Genomic DNA, 20,003 nt, shown 5'->3' with positions numbered 1-20,003 from the left:
TGCCTGGGGCTGAGCACAGCTGGGATACGCAGCAACTGCATCCTGTCTCCAGGACACCACACTCAGGGATGCTGTCCAGGGATCAGGTCTAAGCCCCAGGTTAGCCTCCTGGGGTGCGAGCAGCCCACGGGCCAGTCCTGCCCGAGCTACTGCGTCCTCACTGGTGCTGCGCTCCTGGGTGTGTCCCTGGCACTCCTGGGGGCACAGCCTCAGGTCCTGGTGCTGCAGCGAGCTGAGCCGCTCTGTGATTCTTCCCCAGTGAATTGCGGGAGCACTTGTCTGTCCCGGGCACAGGGGGATGATGGTAAGGCCTTGGAGGACTAGCAGTGTGGAAGGTGGCTTAGCCTGAGTCTGCACTGCACGCAGGCGGGTTACCAGCCCCAGGGAATACAGCAGCTGGGTTCAAACCCAGCCCCAGCTTGCCTACGTGGAGGCACTGGACTCGGGTGAGAGTTTTGTGTGTGGCTGGGAGGGGGCTTGGGAGCTGGCATGGCGTGATGACAGACCCTCGGGGAATGAGAGGCTGCAGGAGCAGTCTCGTGTGCATGCCAGGAGCAGGGTACTGCACACACACGGAAGCCAGAAGCAGGCCAGCAAAACCCCTTCGCTCCGCCCCACCACGATTCCTGGCTGGCTAGGCGGCACATGCCATGGTTTGAAGGCAGGCCAGCGCTCCAGGAGAACAGGCCCCAATCCAATCCCTGCTCCCCAAAGCGCACATACAGCCACTGCCCGTGGAAGGCAAATACTCCTGTTTATTTAGCTCAGTTCTTGGCTCTGCGATGCTACACAGGACAAGTGTCACACGCAGGTTGGCTCAGCAGCTGCCCTCAGGTCTGATCCCAGAGAAGGCCCTGCTGCCGTCCCATCATCCAGGGAAGGGGTGTGGCACGAGATGGGGTCTCGTGGGGGTCGAGATGGACAAGCTGAGACACGGTGTCAGTTGCCTTGGCTCTGGAGGTGTCAGCCCTGCTCCCAGCCCCCACCTATCCAGGTGCAGCCTAAACTGAATCTGTAAGAGGGACCCAGTGCTCCAGTCCTCCTCAGCCCCCTCTGAGGTGTGTGTGTGTGTGTGGGGGGTTTGCTGGTACCAGGGCCAAAGGAAGCAGCTCAAGTCACCTTCAGCGAAGTGAGCCCAGCAGAACAGAAGCAGGCAGGCTTCTCCCCAGGACTCAGAGGAGACAGTGGTGCACCCGCTGCTGGCACCTCCAGCTCCTTGCATTTACACGCTGCTGAAGAATCAGCTCATGCCAGGCTGACCCGGCTTCTCCTGGGGCAGGCCGAGCTCTGGCGGCCGCACGCGGCTGTCCCGCTGACGCTGTCATGCAAACGAAGGAGAACGATATGAAATGCCTGGCTTCAGCTGCGACAAGCCAGGGAGCTCAGAGTCAAGGGAACAGTCGGCTGCTCAGAGTGGCAGGAGCCACGGAAGGCAGCTGGTCTCCCAGGCCGTATGTTCTGTAGCCCCTGGTGCGTCGGCAGGAGGCTAAGGATCCGTTTGAGCTGGGACAGTTCCCTTGGCCGTGGTGGGGAGAGGGCTACAAGCGAGTATGGGTGAGTCACAGCCTCCTCTCACACAGGCACTTTATTGTTTTCTAGAAAAGGTGGATGCAGATGACAGCGCTGGCAGCTGGCTTCTGCTTCGCACTTCAATCCGGATTCTGCCAAGTACGTCTTCAAAGCGCACTCACTCCGTGGAGCTGATGGGGCCAGTTTGATTGATGGGGGAGGCTGGCACAGCCATTGTCTGGCCTGGGAATCAGTGCAGAGGGACCGTTCTGAAAAGGCTGGGTGCTTGAGCAGATAAAGCAGATCTGCTGCATTTCACACTGCCCCGAGGAGAGGCCTCTGTCCCGGTCTCCGTAAGCGCTTTGCAGAGGCTGGAGATGGGACCAGCCTATGAACTAACCCCCTCCCACGCTTCCTGTTACGTTGGTGCATGTATCTGACTGCACAGGAGCCCCTGGCTGCTCCAGCCACCTGGTGAAGATCTGGGCACTGGGTCCGCTCAGCCACTGGGGATGCTGAGAGTGGGGCTCGCAGGCTCGGCTAGCCCAGCCCTCTGGGGACAGGGAGAGTCATGGCAGTGCAGAGCCTTTGAGGGGTAATAAAGGGGAGGGGGAGAGAGAAAGGGAGCTGGTCCTGCTCTACGAACATCAACTGATTTGACAGGCCCAGCCTTAAGGCCAGAGCAGAGTGAAAGCAACTACAACCTAACAGCCCTCTTGGCTCCTGGGCCGGAGCAGTGAGTGTTGCGTGGACGTTTTCCAGCTGAGAAATTCCTCAGACCAGGCCCGGGGGGAGCAGCCTGCAGCACACGCATGACCTTCTGGTGACGCACGTCACAGGCAGCCTGGAGGAGGCAGGATCAGGCCAGAGCGACTAGCCAAGCGCCCTGGAAGTGAGACTCCCCCCCACACCTGGGTGTGATGAGGCTTCTGAATCCCAAGGCTGCTGGGCAGTGAGCTGAGGGGGGACGGGGCTCTGGGGGATCCATGCTAAATGGCCAAGCAGCTCCCAGCACACGATGGCTGCTCAGTGCCGCCCCCATGTGCTTAGTCTCTGTAACGTGGGTAGATGAGGGCAGGTTGCTCAGCCTGCGGGGGTGGCAGGAAATATATTTTTCCTGCAGAGAAAGGTGAGCGATCTCTCCCCAGAGGCCCCCCAGCAACTCTGGAGTGACCCTGCTCAAGCGAGGAAAACCCCCCAGCTCTGCTCTCTGCCTTGCTAATGCCCCCCACCACCACCAAGGGAATCTCTCAGCTAGTTCTCAGCCAGAACTGCAGCCCAAGCAGCTAGCTACACCCATGGCATCCAGCGTCCTCCCTGGCACCATGACGCTATTGCTCTTCCAGCATATCAATGTCCCTGCTTCAGCTAAATCTGCCCCCCGCGTGTACGTATGGGAGTCTCTCTCCTGGAGGAATGCACGCACTGGGAATCAAGCGCTCAGCAGCAAGGCGCCCCCAGGAAGTGCAGTCCCTTCCACAGGCGAGGGGCAGTCGGCTGCAGCTCTGTAGTGTTTGCACCGAGATGGGCTGTTCTCCTGGCAGCCCCGCGCAGCAGCTGAGCGGCTTTGGCTCAAGAGATGGTGGAGAACTCTTTCAGCAGGACCTCCTGGCTCAGCGTGTTGAAGGCAAGGCTCCTCCGCACATTGATGCTGATGGATCGAACCTGGTGGAGAGAAAACAGACATTTCATCCAGATGCCCCGGCCTTCCGGTGAACGGGGCAGGAGCGACCCCTCTGGGCTCCAATTTTCCACACCACAGACAAGTAACCTATAGAAGTGGCTGCAGCAGGGTCTGATTGGGAGAGAGCCGAGCCAGGAGCACCAGCAGATTGGCTCTTTACATAAACATGGAGAGCGTCTGCAGTGGCAGCCCAGCAGGGAGGAGAGAATTACAGGGGAGCACGTGCGTCAGGCTTGGGCAGAACCTGGTCACTAGCTGCGTCCGAAGCAGAATCTTCTCACCGGATACATTTAGACCTGGTCCACACTAGAAAATGAACTCGGTCAAATCACACCCCTGAGTGGTGTAGTGAAGCTCACCTCAGCCCCCTAGTAGCCAGCGCCAGGGCAACAGAGGAATCCTGCCACCTGGATCTACAGCCGCGATGGGATTACCGAGCGTCTACACCAAAGTGCTGCTGTAGCACTTTAAGTGTAGACAAGCCCTCAGACAGCCTCCTTCCTGCACCCTTCCAGAGTAAGTGCTCTGCCATCGGCAGGCTGAAAACACCAGCTAGAGCTTCCTGCTTTCAAAAGTACTCCCCTTCCCCGCTCCAGGCACGGACGTATGCATGCCCTGCCCCAGTACTCCCCTTCTCGCTCCAGGCACAGACGTATGCATGCCCTGCCCCAGTACTCCCCTTCCCCACTCCAGGCACGGACGTATGCATGCCCTGCCCCAGTACTCCCCTTTCCCGCTCCAGGCACGGACGTATGCATGCCCTGCCCCAGTACTCCCCTTCCCCGCTCCAGGCACGGACGTATGCATGCCCTGCCCCAGTACTCCCCTTCCCCGCTCCAGGCACGGACGTATGCATGCCCTGCCCCAGTACTCCCCTTCCCCGCTCCAGGCACAGACGTATGCATACCCTGCCCCAGTACTCCCCTTCCCCGCTCCAGGCATGGACGTATGCATGCCCTGCCCCAGTACTCCCCTTCCCGCTCCAGGCACGGATGTGTGCATGCCCTGCCCCAGTACTCCCCTTCCCCGCTCCAGGCACGGACGTATGCATGCCCTGCCCCAGTACTCCCCTTCCCCGCTCCAGGCACGGACGTATGCATGCCCTGCCCCAGTACTCCCCTTCCCCGCTCCAGGCACGGACGTAAGCATGCCCTGCCGCAGTACTCCCCTTCCGTGCTCCAGGCATGAGCCCCCACAGGCCTCAAACGGAGTCCAGGCCCCACCGTGCCTGGCTCCATGCAAACCGAACGGCTGTCTCAGATCACAGGGACACTGCAAAGCAACACTGACGCGAACATCCAGCTCAGGGTTCCCAGCGACTCTGTGAGCCTGGGACCACACGGCTGCAGCTGACCTGGTTAGCGGGGGCAGGGTCTAGTGAAACTGGAGCAGAAGGTGGATGCTGTGGAGCCCTGCAAGGTGGAGTAGCCTGGGTGTGCGTTTACACTGCTGTGTCCTTAGTCTGTCAGTGCTAAGGTAACGGGGGGGAGGGGGAGTTCGGAAAGCTGGGCACTTCCAAAGGGGAAACTATCTAAACCAAACGCAAAGGGTGAGTAGGAAGGAGTGAACCCAGCCCCCGTGACGCTAGCTGCAGACCCACGGTGGCCACGTTCCCTTTCAAACAGGTCTCAGCTCAGCAACAAAGAGAAATGTTAGAACCCAGAAAACAGAGCTGGAGGAAAACTAACCCTTCCCAAGAGCGGAGGGGTACAGCAGGGGCGCCCACATCCCCTTAACTCTGCCCCCTGCGAGTGCCAGCTGCACTTTGATTCTTTTACAGCATTAGTTACTCTGTTCATTTACTGCGCTGTCTTGGGATCGAGGACAAAGCCTCAGCGCTGACAGGCACTGCAGGTGCGGCACATGACCAGGGGGCAGGGAACGCGTTCCCCACAAAGCGTGGAGTTACATCCGGCTCTAGCTCTGGAGTGACTCTAGTTTTGCAGCCAGTGATCCGGGGAGGCTGGATCGGCAGCTGGAGCCAGAGGGCCCGAGCCTGCAGGACATGCTGCCCCCTCTAGGATCAGGCCCAGAGACTTGTCTAACCAGGAATGCACAAAGCCAGCTCTCCAAAGGCGGCTTGAGATGGCACTGTCACTGCAGGCTGAATCTGCCACCCCAAATCGGAGTCCTTTGCTCTGCAGAACGCTGTGGTGGCCCTGGGGCCAGCAAGAGCCAGTGGGAGGGGGCATGTCCTCCACCCCATTCCTCTGCAGCAGCCGGCCTCGTGAGCCATGGGGCGGCGGGGCGAGGGGGGCACAGACTGCTGGACAGCAGGGGCTCAGGGGGAAACCACTGCTAGATCACGTTGTTTAGCCCCCCAGCCACCTTCTGCAGCTCCCAGGGTCTGGCCCACGGAGCTCCCAACAAGCCAAACAGCTGGGCAGAGCCGCCAGCTGCCCAGGTGTTACCAGGTCAAAAGTCAGTCACCTCTGAGAGTACTGACTGGACCCCACTCTCTGGTGCTGGGGGACAGCACACCACCAGGGGACCGAGTCTCTGAGTGACCTCGGAGGCGGCCTGCTCCGTGGGGTGTGGCTCAGGAACCCCTGCTCTCGTTCAATGCCTGATGGTCGGACCCACCTGACCAATCCAGAGCTTGCCATGAGGCTTCGGGGGGCGTTAGAAATGGGACCAAATTTGCACTGGTAACAAACTCAGATGAAGCCTCATTGGGCGGGCTGGGAAGGGGGAGGAAACCGAGCTCAGGCTGCCTTGTTCCTTTGTGGAGGAGAGAGGGGCCTCCTGACTTGTTACTGGATTTCGTTCTCGTGGAGAGCTCAGGTCCCGAGAGAACTAACACAATGATGGCGTCGTCAGAGCCCAGAGCATGAACATAGAGCAGCTCAGGGGGAGGGATTTGCAGGCCTTGTCTACATGGGAAAGTTGCACTGGTTTAACTTAAATTCAAACCAATATTGTAAAACTGCGTCTACCTCGTGTGGCACTCCTGTTTCGGGTTAAGAGCACCTTTTTGGTGGTTAAATTTAAACCTGTTCCCAACTGACATGCAGCTTTTAACTCAGAATAAGAGTTTGCACACTGAGGCTTATGCTGCTTTAATTATTCATACAATTTTCCTCCGGCGACAAGCCCGGAGTCAGACTGTCTAAAACTCTGTTTTTTGTCAACAGCTATTTAATGACAACAACCAATTAACATTTTGGGGAAAGGAAGCCTTTGTTAAAGTCTCAACACACCCAGTGCTTCAATGGCCATCCCGAGACCCCTAACAAAACCAGAGGGGGCTGAGGGGCCTGAGATTTCAGAGAGAAAAAAACCCCCAAACTTTCCAGGGGTCTTTTATCTACTGAAAGCCCAATCTGCACCCCCCACCCCACCACTTTGTGTGTCACCTTTCGCCACGATGTGACTGCAGCACCTTGGGCCTCTGCGGACTCAGTTCAAAGGGGATGGTGGAAGCCAGGAGCTTTTCCCTGCCATGGGAAGTGGAGAGGCCAAGGCCGTGCCAGAGGAGAACAGGGGTTTTTAAGCACAGAGAAGGACTAATTGGAGTTGTGCTGACTACTTCGAAGGGAGGAGCAAAGGAGACACGTCGAGAAGGCTGAAGAGAGAAGTGGCTCTCGTGCATCACTCCCTGCTGAAAAAGGTTCTTGCAGCAGGAGGCTTAACACGGGCACAGGGTGACGGACAGGTCACTGGGCAGAAACAGGGTACGTCACTGACAGACAGACTCAGCTCAGCAGGCGTACGGGAACCATTGTGCTGTCTCCGGTGCAGCTCCACCAGAGAGTGCAGCACGGGCAGGACACGGCCGCTTCTGCCACTGTCTCATCTTGACGTGGTGGTAAAACCCCAAGTCTCAGCTCGTCGGCAGCGTCCACCAGTGGAGTTATGGGCCATGTATTTCCCACCTCAGGCGCCGTTCCAAGCTCCTAGTGAAGATCCAGGGGCTTGGAAAAGGGCGGCCAAAGGCCGGGTTTTTATAGGGAGAATGGGAGAGCCAGGAATGACACCCCGGTATGTTTAACTGGAGCTTGTGATACACTGTTAGAACAATTCACACAGCCATCCGTTTCTAGGCACTGAGAGGAAAAATACTACGCTAGTGATGACTAGAAGGCTAAGTGGGTTTGTCAAAGACAAATCAGACCTAAGCAGCTCGGTTCCTCTCAGCGGTGGGAGAACAAGCTTAGTGGAAATACAGCAGATTTTCTATGGCTGTTAGTCAGGAAGATTTAATATGGTTCCACGTGATATTCTCAGGGAAGCTAGACAAAATGTGGATTAAGCAGATACACAACTGGGTAAATTGCCACATTTAGACAGTAAATGTCTGGCAGAAGGAAGCTCCAAGAGGTACCTGTTCTAGTAATTTTCATAAGGGTGCTGGAGGAGGGACTGGATCATACTAATCGGATTCTTAGAGGAGACAAAACTGGGAAGGGCTGCAAATATTTTGGAGGGCAGATGGTTAAAGAGAAAATCTTGGCCAGTTGCAAACCCAGTCTGAGGTTCAGTCAGGGCCAGTTTAAATGGTCCAAGCTGGAAGTAATCAGCTGGAGCAATGCTGGAGAATGGGGAGGGGCAGAGAGGGTGGGATGCGAGATGCTGTCCCTGCCCCTGGTTGTACTACCAAGAGTAATGTGTATAACACAGGAGGCCATTACGCTGATCTCTTTGCACTGTGTTCACCCATCACACACACACACACAGAGGCAGAAGCTCAGAGGAGAGCAGCAAAAATGAGAAAAGGTTAGTAACCAAGCCCCCGAGGGGAGTGGAGTGCCCCAGGTGTGCGCATTCTGGGGAGGCAGAGCTGTTCTCAGCTCCCACGGCTTGTGAGAAAGTGGGTAGGGAGCAGTTACTCATTAATCAGCCGGGACAGAACTAGCAGAAGTTAGCTGGAAACCAGCTCAGCGGTGGAGCAAGCTCCCACTGGAATCGGAGGACTCCCCAGCTGTGGAGTCACAGACACCGCACAGGGACAATCAAACCAAGCCAGCTCTGGCACAGGCTCATGGGGGAACCAATCAGGTGAGTGGAACCACTCGAGACCCAGCCCCTGGGGAGCTGAGGAGTTGGCTGCCTGGCCAACCAGCCAGGATTACTCCAAGTCTAATCCTGTCCGAGTGCCGCTTGTGTGACTGTCACTTCCCCCATCCCTGCGCCCTTCTGCCTGGGAAAGCCAGGAGAGAATCTCTCCTCTTTCCTGCTGGGCTCATGTCCCTGCTTTGCAAGAGAGGGAGAAGGGCGGACAAGGACAAGGGTGTCTGGCCAGAGCTGCGTGTCATGTCCACTCTCACGTTTCCATGGCCCTATTACAGCAGTAAAAGTATGTTACGTTGCTTTATCCGATGCCCCTGGCAGGCTTCCCTTTAATGCAAGCTCCCCATTACACACTGGCCCAGCTCTCCGAGGTGAGAGGGAGACACAGATCGACTGGCCTGCTGGCACTGAGGGGATCAAGCCAAACCATGCTCAGCACTGGGTGTTCCAGGGCTTTTGGAGCAGTGGAGACCTGCAATCTCCTGATTCTAACCCACTGCTGCCCCACCTCCCAGGGCCTAACCCAAACCCTCCTCCAGCTGCATGCGCAGAGAAGAGGAATGCCCTGGCTAGGCTGTGCGCGCACGCTGAGCTGGGGCCCGAGGCTGTGTCAAAGCTGGGGAGTGAGGCGCTGGCTGTTTGTACCCAGCCGGCAGAGCATGAAGGTAGCTCACCAGTTCTTTGAAGAAGGCAGCCTCCTTGTGCTGTTCTGAGTAGCGCTCGTACTGATCCAGCCCGTCCTGCAGCTTCAGAGTTAGTGTGTCGTAGTTAGAGCGGACAACCTCCAAGACCTGCAGATGGGATCAGAATGGGGCGTCAGTGCCCAGGGACCCAGGCCTGGAGCAAAAGGGGCTGGCAGAAATGCAGCTCTGGCTCCTGCTTTAGCCAGACATGGGGAAATCCCTGACCCTAAGGCTAGGGAGCAGACCTAACGGTTGGGGGACTTCCCCACTTGTGAAAAACCAGTGGAATTCCAGCTGGTGGGTCAGCACATGACCCTGCATACTGCAGCCTTCAGGCGAGCTACTGTAGCTGCTTCTCCTGATGACCACGAGCTCATGAACTTAAGGGGCTGGTCACCTTGGATGAATCCGGACAAAAGTCTAGACACTGTGCAAACTTGCCTTTCGCAGCTCTGCCCCCAGCCATTCCAGTTCAGGGCTCCCTGCATCCTGCACTGCCAAGGCACCTCAACCCAGCTCAGCTACACTTGTCCCATGGATTCACCCTGCACCGGGCTCAATCTGCCTTAAACTCCAGCCTGCTGCAAGTCACAGTGTGCGACTCTTGTGTTGGAGCCACATGGCCGGTAGGCGCTGGGATAAGAGCAAGGCCGTTGTGGGGGTTAACATGCTGGCCTTTACACTCGAGCGCTACCTTTTATCACACCCCCTTTGTCGCCGCTTGGCCACCCCATCGTTAGTTAGTTGCATTCCCATAATGCCCAGGAGCCTCAGTCACACTAGGAACTGTACAGACAGACACAGAACAAGACGATGCGACCTGCCCCAAGGAGCTTACACCAGTTTACATTGCAGCTCTCCTGTCTCTCCTGACACACAACTAAAACTCGCACAGGCTCTTGACACCCCTCTCTACCCTTTCTCGATTCATTTCTCTAGCCATGGAACAGCCCCACTCATTGCTCTCTCTCTGCAAAGCACGGCACGGCCGTTAGCGAATCCCCCTTGGGAGGTAGCTAAGTGGTGATCGTTCCCACCATACCGATAGTCACCTAGCAAGAGACACGGCTTTGTGCTACTGGGCAAAATGTACACAAAACAATTCTCTCTGAAAACCTTCACAGGCTGCTGCTGTGTCTGATCTCGCTGCTGAGCAAGGTCAGAGCTTCATTATTGACACTATTTGTGCTCCAACCCCCAGGATCGGGAGCCTGTTGTGCTGGGAGCAATAGACATCTAGGGAGTGAGACATCTTGCCCCCAAGAGCTGCCAGCCTAAGAAGAGAAGGGCCAGGAAAGGTTGGGAGAAGGAATCAAACCTACAAGCAGAGCCCTGCACGGATACAAAATGTGTATTCGCATCTGTTCCGATCAAACGTGGTCTGCGGATAGTGGCAGATTTGCAGGGCTCCACCTACACGTCCAGCGGCCGGGGAGGTGAGATGCACCTCGCTCAATCCTTTGTCTGTCGGGGCATTTGGGATGTCTTGCATATAGTCCTTTACCCAGCTAGCAGCCTTTCCCGCTGGCCGTTTGAAAGGTCACTATGCCCTTCAGTTTGTGCTGATTTAGGATTCTTTAGTGCTTTTACCCCCTGCTTGTTTCCCCCTAGACTTTATACATGGCGCTGAGATACTCCGATGGGTGCATTCGGAACATACGCTTCCTAGCGGCACTGGACCAAACCCTCAAGTCGTGACTCATTCACAGAGCCGCAGACTTCAGTGAGCGCCTAGCCAGAGTGAAGGCAGTGGGAAAGCTGGCTAGGATGCAGCTCATGGGTTAGTCGCCATGCCTGGGGCCTAGGACTGAGTCACAGACGCCTGGAGGAAAGGGAAAGGATAAACGAAGGGGTTCTGCAAGGCCACTTCAGAACAGTTTGTCAGCGTCTGCTCGCTGCTCACCTAATTCCAATGGCCTCGTCTCTTAATCCTGTGTCGGGTTTCTTGGCAGAGGGAAAGAATCCCCCAGTCAGAACAACCCTCGACCAATGAATCGGCCCCTTTTGTGCAGAGGCTGTGGACACAACAAGCATTTCTGAGCCAAGAGCTCTAGCGAGTGGAGCAGGCCTCCGAGGAGGAACACTTGACCGTGGCAGTGTACTAGGCACTGGTACCAGCACAACACACCTTTCTCCAAGCAATAAAAGAGGTTCCCTGAATCCACGAGCCGTCCTCGAGCCACTCTGAGGAGCCCAAGCCACCCAAGATTGACAACAGACATGAGACAAACTCCATCCGACAGGCAGAGCGGGCCTGCTGGAGACGCACGCTGGAGGGCTGGGCATTTCACATGTGCATTGAGTTTCCACTGGTTTCCTTGGGCTCCGCTTTGTGCGCGTGTGCCCAGGCTGGGGGTAAGCACGTGCATGCAGACGCAGTGGGGACAGGAGTGCGTTGTGCTCACATGTACATGGGAAAGTAGCACTTTCCCTGGCTAGTTTGAGTTGAGTTCTCCTCATCACATCCAACCCGGTGGCCTCCTTGAACAGCCAAGAGACAGGGACTCTAACCTCTGCAGCTGGGCAGATCAGTGCCTGGGCAATCCTCTCACACGGCATATGACAAACAGGCAAAGAACGCAGCTTGCTGCTCAAATGGGAGTGGAGGGAGGGATCAGAAGGCGCCGCAGATAAGCCCATCAGTCCCTGCTGTATTACCAATGCACGATCACATCTTCGCACTGCAGTGAGCTTCACAATCAGATAATCTCCTATTTAAATACTTGAGTTTGCCAGCCTTCCCCAGCTCTCTCCTTTTAATTAGCAGCTCAGACTTTGAAAGAGGGGTGCAGTTAAAAATAAACCGCTCCATCTCCTGCTAATTTCCCTCGCTCGCTGCCGATGGAAGAAAACCTTTTGTGGGCTGTCTCAGAGAGAAACCCATTTACAGATAGCTTCCCTTCCTCACCTGTAATGGAAGGGGATTGTTAGCAAGACTACTGCTTGCCATGCCTGAGCTGGCTTCCTGCACTCTGAAGAGGCGGCTGACAGACAGGGCATTGGGGAAGGGTTGAAAGGAAGGACAGGTATTAAAGGTATCAAAGGGGAAGGTTTGAAAGGCAGCAGGGAAACCTTTCTACAGTTTCTTTAGGTGCCATTAAGATGCACCTCCCCTGCCTCACAGACCCTAGTGAGCACCCGCTTCCTGCTACCTACTCGCAGGGCTGGGAGGGGAATAAAACCCTCTTTGCTCTGGATCCCCGAGGGCATGTGAAGCTTCCGGAGTCTCAGCAGGCTGCATCACTGGTTTCTCTCTTGGCGCCTCTGGCACATTTCCTGGGCCCTGACTCTCCATCTGTTCCACCTTCTCAGAGTGGGGCTCCTCAGCCCACCTGCCGTAGGCTTCCAGGACCAGCACTGACCTCCGAGACACCCCAGTTACTCAAACACACCCTTCCCGCAAAAGATGTGAAGCGTTTGGTTTACTGGTTAGCGTGCTCAGTGGCAGGCAGGGCTGGGAGGCAGTCATCACACACACTTTGCACAGTCTAACACCTTTCTGCTCTTTCACACTCAGTCACATACAGCACAGATCACAGAGAACAACGCACATCTGGCGCACGTCCCTGCCTCCCTTCCTGCATCACTCCAGGGAGTTCTCTGGGCTGGGCTCCAAGTCCCTTGGGTTGTCCAGAGTCCTTGGAGCCACGTGGGCGCAGCGAAGTAGGCAGGACCGCACTGCCCATGAGGCCCCTCACCCAGCTTCTGTGACCTTGCTGTCTCCCGACTCCACGCTTCCCTTTTCTTGTCTGGCCCCCACTCCTGTGTTTCTTTAACATCCCCAGTCACGTGGCCGCTTCTGTTTGACTCCTGCTAAGTTTCCACTGCTCCTACCAGCTCCCACCCTTCAGAGGAATCGGCTAAAGTGGTTTTCTAAGGATGCTGCTCATCCAGTGTCCCAGATGTTTGCACCTGTATAGGATCGTTAAATCCCAAGCACCTTCTAGTGTATCTGTCTGGTGCATACCTACCACAGGACTCCTCAGAATGGAGGGTCCAAAGATATGTAGGCACTCACGATGCAGAGAATTTTCATAACAGAACTTGTCATTATTCATCAGAATCCACAGCCTGTACAGATACAGCCCCAACTCATCACACCCTGCACAGCAGAAGCTCGTGTCCTATGTTCGTCACTGGCACATCCTGCCTGCAGCTCACAGACTGCTGCTCAAGGAAACCACAGCAGAACCACCCTCTGCGCCTTAAGGGTGTCCAGCAAAAGGAAAAAACTTGAGGTGGGTCCTTTCCTGCCTCCTTCGGTTGGCTCCAGAAGGCTCTTTTTCTTATATTCTCTCTCCTTGGTTTTGTACATTACCCACTCAGGACCTGTCTGAGCTGGTCTTCCTGGAAGCCGGGATGGAAGGCTGGAGAAGTGGCAGGATGAGAACATGACACACACCTTACAAGTGAAACCTGAACAACGAAGAGGGGACGCGCTCTGTAGCTGGGTTCAGACTTGTTTTGTTTAACAGCTGTTGAATTACACAGTTGACAAAAAGACATCTACAGTGTCAAGTAAGAGCAGGACACCATCCAGGCTTTCTGCTTTGTTCATCATCATTAAAGGGCTGAAAGGCTCAGCGTGCTGGAGGCAGGAGAAATACAGACCCGGTCCTGTACATGGAAAACTAGGGCTGCTGAATCTTTCTCACTTGTGACTATCTGTTAACGCTCTGGGCTGCACTCGCCTCTCACACACACCAGCGCCAGGCCCGTGAACTCGCTGGAGCTGTGCCAGCCTGATGGAGAGGAAAACTTGCCGTCAGAGTTAACACTCTGCCCCACCTCTCGCTCAGACGCTGCTTTACGGAGATCCCAGAGCAGCATTCATGTTTCATCCCACTCTGTACTCGTGTGTGCATGCGTGTACACGAGTAACAAAATGTTGGCTCTCTGGTAGCATCCCAAATCCTAACCTCTTAGCTGACTGGCTAAGCAGCAGTTCTGCAGAAAAGAACCTGGGGGTTACAGTGGACAAGAAGCAGGATATGAGTCAGCAGTGTGTCCTTGTTGCCAAGAAGGCTAGGGGCATATTGGGCTGCATTAGTAGGAGCACTGCCAGCAGATCAAGGGAAGTGATTATTCCCCTCTATTCAGCACTGGTGAGGCCACACCTGGAGTACTGCGTCCAGTTTTGGGCCCCACACTACAGACGGGATGTGGACAAATTGGAGAGAGTCCAGCGGAGGGCAACAAAAATGATTAGGGGGCTGGAGCACATGACCTATGAGGAGAGGCTGAGGGAACTGGGATTGTTTAGTCTGCAGAAGAGAAGAGTGAGGGGGGATTTGATAGCTGCTTTCAACTACCTGAAGTGGGGTTCCAAAGAGGATGGAGCTCGGCTGTTCTCAGTGGTGGAAGATGACAGAAGAAGGAGTAATGGTCTCAAGTTGCAGTGGGGGAGGTTTAGGTTGGATATTAGGAAAACTTTTTCACTCAAAGAGTGGTGAAGCACTGGAATGGGTTCCCTAGGGAGGTGGTGGAATCTCCTTCCTTAGAGGTTTTTAAGGGCAGGCTTGACAAAGCCCTGGCTGGGATGATTTAGCTGGGGATTGGTCCTGCTTTGAGCAGGGGGTTGGACTAGATGACTCCTGAGGTCTCTTCCAACCCTGATATTCTATGAAAAAAAACCTTAAGATGCTGCTCTGACTGGCAATCGCTTTTTGCAGCTTTCTGCATGATTCTAGCTAACAAAATCTTCCCTGCAGGGGAAAGATGCTAGTGCCTCGATCCACAGGCAGCTGGTACCCAGCAGTCCCCATTGCTGGAGCCACCACCAGCTGTGTAACACAACTAGCAGCCCAGGTAGGAACTGGCTCCCCACAGAACTCCTCCAATCCCACACCCCTACGCACAGTAGGCAAGAGTATTTTAAACACCTGTTCGCTTCCCAGTCTTTTGGAGGCTAAAATCATCAGGCTCTTTGTGGGAATCTGCCTCCTGCCTTGTGCGTGGCATGGCTGCTGTGTAAAATGGCCTGACGTCCATGCATCTGCAGCCATTCGAAGGAGGGAAGCAACTGGCTTCTTTTGGAGACATTGTTTAGTTCTTCACACAGAACCACCCATATTTTGCCTTATGTTCATTTGCCAATAGGTATTCTCCCAGCATGCCCCAACTGCCCCCTTCTCAAGAGGCTCTGCCGCTGGACTCGCAGAGATAGTGAGACCTAGGAATACATCCCCTCCCCACACCACCACGTCCTTCCCACACCGGGGCCTGAGGTCACAGACCTGCGGGCTTCCCTAGGTTCCGAGGCCACACAGCACGGACCTATGCAGGTGTGGAGGGGAAGAAAGAAGAGGAAAAGCGGGTCTTCCAAGGCTGCCTTTCTAATCAGTTACAGTTGAGCACCATGAACCGAGTCAGCCCCCATGCCTGCACCGCACGAGAGCATTTCCAGGCCTAACAGACGAAAACTCACTGCACAGGGAACCTGCAACACGCACAAGGATAAAACTCCTCAGCTTGAAATACAGCCCCCTCTACCCCAGCCTCACTGCCCACGGGGTGCCGTCTAGCTCGTGCACGCTGGGCCCACGTGAGTAGGAAAGGCCAGGCCGCAGGGCGCCATGCATACTGCCTGGGGGGAGGGCGAGTTTATGATGGTGCGATTGCACCAGCATGGCACAGGAGGGGGATGGGACAGCCTGAGCAGGGCCGGTGCAACCATTTAGGCGACCGCCTTTGGGGGGCGCCATTTTCTTCGACAGCGAGCACGGTGGCTGGATCTTTTGCCGCCCCGGTCACTGCCGGCATTTAGGTGGAGGGAGTTGGGGCAGGGGAGCATGGGGAGGGCCGCCTGCAGCAAGTAAGTGGGGAGGGGGGGGCGGCACGCAGGGGAACTCCTCGCCCCACCTCACCCCTGCCTCGCCTCCTCCCCGAGCACGCCGTGGCCACTTCACTTCTCCCACCTCCCAGGCTTGCGGTGCCTAAGCTGATTGGCACCGCAAGCCTGGGAGGCGGGAGAAGTGAAGTGGCCACAGCGTGCTCGGGGTGCTCATGCATGGAGCAGGGGTGAGCTGGGGCGGGGCAGTGCCTCAGGGCAAAGGGTGGGGAGCTGCTGCAAGCTGAGGCACCTCAGGGTGGGGTGGGGAGCTGCTGCGGGGGGGGCACCTCGGGGCAGGGGCACGGAGGCTGCAAGGTGGAAGTTTCACCTAAGGCGCGAAACATCCTTGCACCAGCCCTGAGCCTGAGTAGTTACTGTCCCCCATTTTGCTGCTTCTGGTATTTTATATAGGCTGGAATGTGCCCAGAATTGTCCACGGGCACAAGGAATCCCCCTTCTCCAGTCCCGTTGTGCGTCTGCAGTGGCTAAACACAACCGGCAAAGCTGCTAGGATGGCCGGCTGTGGGACCAAAAAACGTGAGGAATTTTCCAATTGGGGGAAAAGCAGTTGGATTTTTTACACTCCTGTCTCCAAAATGACTCGCCCAACGTAGTCCGTATTTGGTACAAAACACCCCCTTTTCCACACTGACTCACACCCCAACTAGCCTCAAGGGGGTTTTCCTGGGAACGGAGATGGATGGTACCACTTCTCTTGATAACAGAAAGGCTGCTGCCACAATGAGACTGCCTGGCCATGATAAAGCACCAGCTCATTTTACAAGAGCATGTTCCAATTAATATGGAAAAGAACTTAACAAAATCACATCATGCGGCTTTGTACAGCAAAATTGCTGATACAGGCTGGAGACTCCACTGGAATTAATTCCCGGAAGGGCCAAAGACAAAGCACAGAGCTAAATAATTAGAAGTTAAATAAAGACAAACACCCGCTCAGCACATTTTTAACAGCTTCTGCATGGCCAGGCCAAGTGTGACTGGGCCAAGCCCAGGCCTCGTCCCTGAACGTTACCAGCTCTGCGTGGCTCATCCTCACTCCCCACACATTTAGAGGTAAGCTGCACTAAGGTGACCGAATGCCAACCTGGCATGCGCCGACGCTGGGCCACATGCAAAACTTACTGTGGCTGCTTCTTGGGCTCCTTTCAAAATGGGATAAGGGGAGCAAAGGGCTTTATTACTGATGGGCTATTTTCCTACCTCGTCAACATGCCAGCAGCTAATTGCAAGTTTGCTGATGTCACTTCCCACCCCCAGCCCCTTCGCGTGTCACTGCTCCCTCGTCCTGGCGCTCTCAATGGGCCAAGGGCAGGGACGCTGCTGTAACAGTATAACAGCACTCACAGCACACAGCAGAATAGCACAGACAGGCAGCAATGGAAGAGACCTATTATCCCATTGAACTCCTACAGAGAGGACATTTCAGCGATTAAAAACTCATCCCATCCCAAATGCTAAGTGGCAGCAGCACTCAAAGGAGAGCAGCTGGGCGTGGGGCTGGAGCGCTGACAGGAAGCCTGTGGCTAGGTCTGCACCTGTTCATCCCCTGATTAGTCTGCTGCCATGCGGCCAGCGTTTCCCGCTCCTATCAAGGGATTTGCCTGACGGCCCATTGGGTCAGAGCCGGCAACTTCCCATCGTCTCCTTGGGAGACCTCACTGAATTCAGATGAACTAGCTTTGCAGCCCATTGTATTATAAATGCTAAGTGTATGTACTACTGTGGGGTGCCAGCTTCTCGAGGTGGCACGTGGCCAGTGGGAACCCTGGGAGGCATGAGAGTCAAAGGACTGTTTTAAATGATGTGCCAGCGTAGGAGGAACTTTGGAGCCAAAGTCAAGTGGGGTTCCCAGAAATCCCTGGGGGGATGTCAATGCAATTCCCATTTCCAGACCGACCCCTTTGAGAGAGAACTACGGTCTGGCCGATTACCTAGACCCGGTCTCTACATAGCAGAGACACGTGTGTACAAAAGAAAGGCTAACCTATGCGCATGGCTTCTTGTTCTGAGAAAAACTAGCTATAAACTTGTGAGCAGACAAACCCCATGGGGGGCGCTGATGGACTGACTCCTGCCAGAGTCCTTGCTGGAGTAGGGGGCAATCTCTGGTGAGCTTATTAGCTGCGTGTAGGTTCTTTTATTGTTTTTACTGTTTCCTCCGTAATGCTTTCACCTTAAGAATACATGTGCCTACGGAGACGGGGCTGCGTGGTAGCTTATGAGCATGGGCAATTATCTTGTTCACAGCCTTCGAAGGGTACGCAAAGTGCAAAGGCTGGCTGGTTAGGCCATGAGGCTTGCTGGAGAGCTCCCAGTGTAGGCAGGAAACCCCTGGCAGCAGGGAGAGAGGAGCAGGTCTCCGCCCAAGAGAGGTGACAGCTGAGGAGCCAGGAGCCTCGGGGGTGCACAAGGGAGAAATACAGGTGCAGTGATACCCTTTGCTTGCATTCATTAATGAATGTTCTCTCAGAGTCCCAGCTCTCCAGAACACGCTGCTTTCCCGAGCTCTCCCTCTGTAATTCGGAGGCTTGGGAATTAAACGTCTTCCCCTAACACTCTGGTCCTTTCCCATTTGGCTAGGCTCTGGGCGTTCCACCAGACACACATGCTAGGGGCTCCATCTCAGACACCACACTTGTTACAATGCCCTGGGTTCCAGGACCATCATACACATTCATTCAAGGAAAGAAGCCCCCTCCCCAAATCCCCATGACACTCCCCTTCATGGGGAACAGATTTTACAAATCCAAATCAGAGCTGCATTGAAATCGGGGCCTGGCTCATCTCCACACCAGGCAAAATGGTTTGAAGTTAGATAAAAGAAAGTTACCAGCAACATCAAGGAGGGAAATTTCATGCCCCTTCTCCCCTCTAATGCTGAGCTGCTCTGTTGGCCTTAGATGATTTACAGGCATTTGGGTGTTTATTCAACAGTTACACAGAGATCTGTGAGCTTGAAAGACCAAGCCCTACCAAGTGGATGATTTCCAGTCCCAGCCAGAGGGGAGCAGGTTAAGTTCCCTCCCCTGGCCCCGCTCCGGAGGATGAAGAAGTGATAACCTCATGCTGAGAGTGACTGTTGCAATCCAAGCTCTTTGTGAAGGTTGCTTGTGGCCAGCAAGAATGGATCCTATTCTGGGTCTGGAGTCCTCTGCGCTGGAGTCTATTTGATGCCGACGCTGGGCTCTGCGCTGAGTTGAATGGTGGAGAAAGCGACCACAGACTAACGAACCTGGGAGGGTCACAGCTTTCACAAGTAGCCTGACGACATCAGGCCAAGTCTGCCAGACAGGCTGCCCAGTGCACTGCCCTGGTGCAGAACGCACGGCCTGATGGACACGTTGGGGCTCCTGCTGTGGGGTTAGCCGAGACGGAACGACAAGGAGTTTTCCTATTCTGGGATGAAAAGGGAGCAAGCACTGTTCCCATTGCTCTCCGGTCTCTGAAGGACACGTGATGTAATTCCAGCTGTGGAATAGGGGGTGGGAAGAGGCGGCAGCAGGGTAAGGGGTCACTAGTGGATTCTCCTTGTCCAAGAATGGAGAGGGCAAGTGAGAACTATGACACCTTCCTGGAGCCGGCCCCAGACTTGGAGACACTGACAGTGACTTGTTAGGTGGCGCTGATCCTTGGAGGGGAAGGTAACACTGCCATATGGCAAGGGACCAACTAGTTCCATAGCTTAAATCCAGCTGTGGCTGACAAAGGGGAAGGTGAAAACTCCATGCCACACTTGGTCAATTGTATGGGTCTACACCCAAAAGTAGGTTGGAAGATCTCCCCCCTACCCTGGGTCCAGCTGGTCATCGGCATATAGACAAGTGGCCAGGGACAGCAGCCGTACAGTCTGTGTAACACTGTCATTTATTATTTCTATCTATAACAGTCTGAGGCTACAAACAACATCTGGGCCCTGTCACTCTGGGTGCTAACCCCAAGAGTTTATGCGCTAAGACATGATCCATCTGTGGTTGTAACAAGCAGAGGGGACAGGGTAACAGTGCTGGAGATGCATGGTTACACAGACAAGCCACACGCACGACTCGGAGGGGCTCCTTTTCACAGTATGAACAATAGATACTGATGATGCTGAAATCCCTGCTGGCTGCCTGCTGAGCCATTACCGGGGCAGCAGCACACCCAGTACGGTCAGCGGGACTCACGGACTGAAATCCGGCTCGGCTCATTGAAAATCACACTGGCCTGCAGTGGTGCCTACAGTGCGCTCCCTGCATTTCAAACCTAGAGGAGGACACTGCCTCTG

At 55.2% G+C, this 20,003-nt stretch overlaps 1 protein-coding gene across 4 annotated transcripts in view; it reads right to left on the bottom strand.

The window, feature by feature from the left end:
* Nucleotides 1-735: 735 nt before the first annotated feature.
* The window catches only part of ARMH3 (armadillo like helical domain containing 3), a 211,524-nt gene continuing 192,256 nt past the window's right edge, over nt 736-20,003 (bottom strand). For 3 of the 4 annotated variants that reach the window (XM_030570419.1, XM_030570422.1, XM_030570421.1), the window contains 2 exons: nt 8,878-8,994; nt 736-3,174 (listed from right to left, as the gene is read on the bottom strand). In XM_030570419.1, coding sequence (XP_030426279.1) covers nt 3,082-3,174; nt 8,878-8,994 — 210 coding nt within the window. In that variant the 3' untranslated portion in view covers nt 736-3,081. The remainder of the gene's footprint in view (nt 3,175-8,877; nt 8,995-20,003) is intronic. The other variant, XM_030570423.1, reaches the window with a different exon arrangement.

The sequence above is a fragment of the Gopherus evgoodei genome, chromosome 7, assembly GCF_007399415.2.
Source record: "Gopherus evgoodei ecotype Sinaloan lineage chromosome 7, rGopEvg1_v1.p, whole genome shotgun sequence".
NCBI lineage: Eukaryota > Metazoa > Chordata > Testudines > Testudinidae > Gopherus > Gopherus evgoodei.
This window is presented reverse-complemented; position numbering and strand designations above follow the sequence as displayed.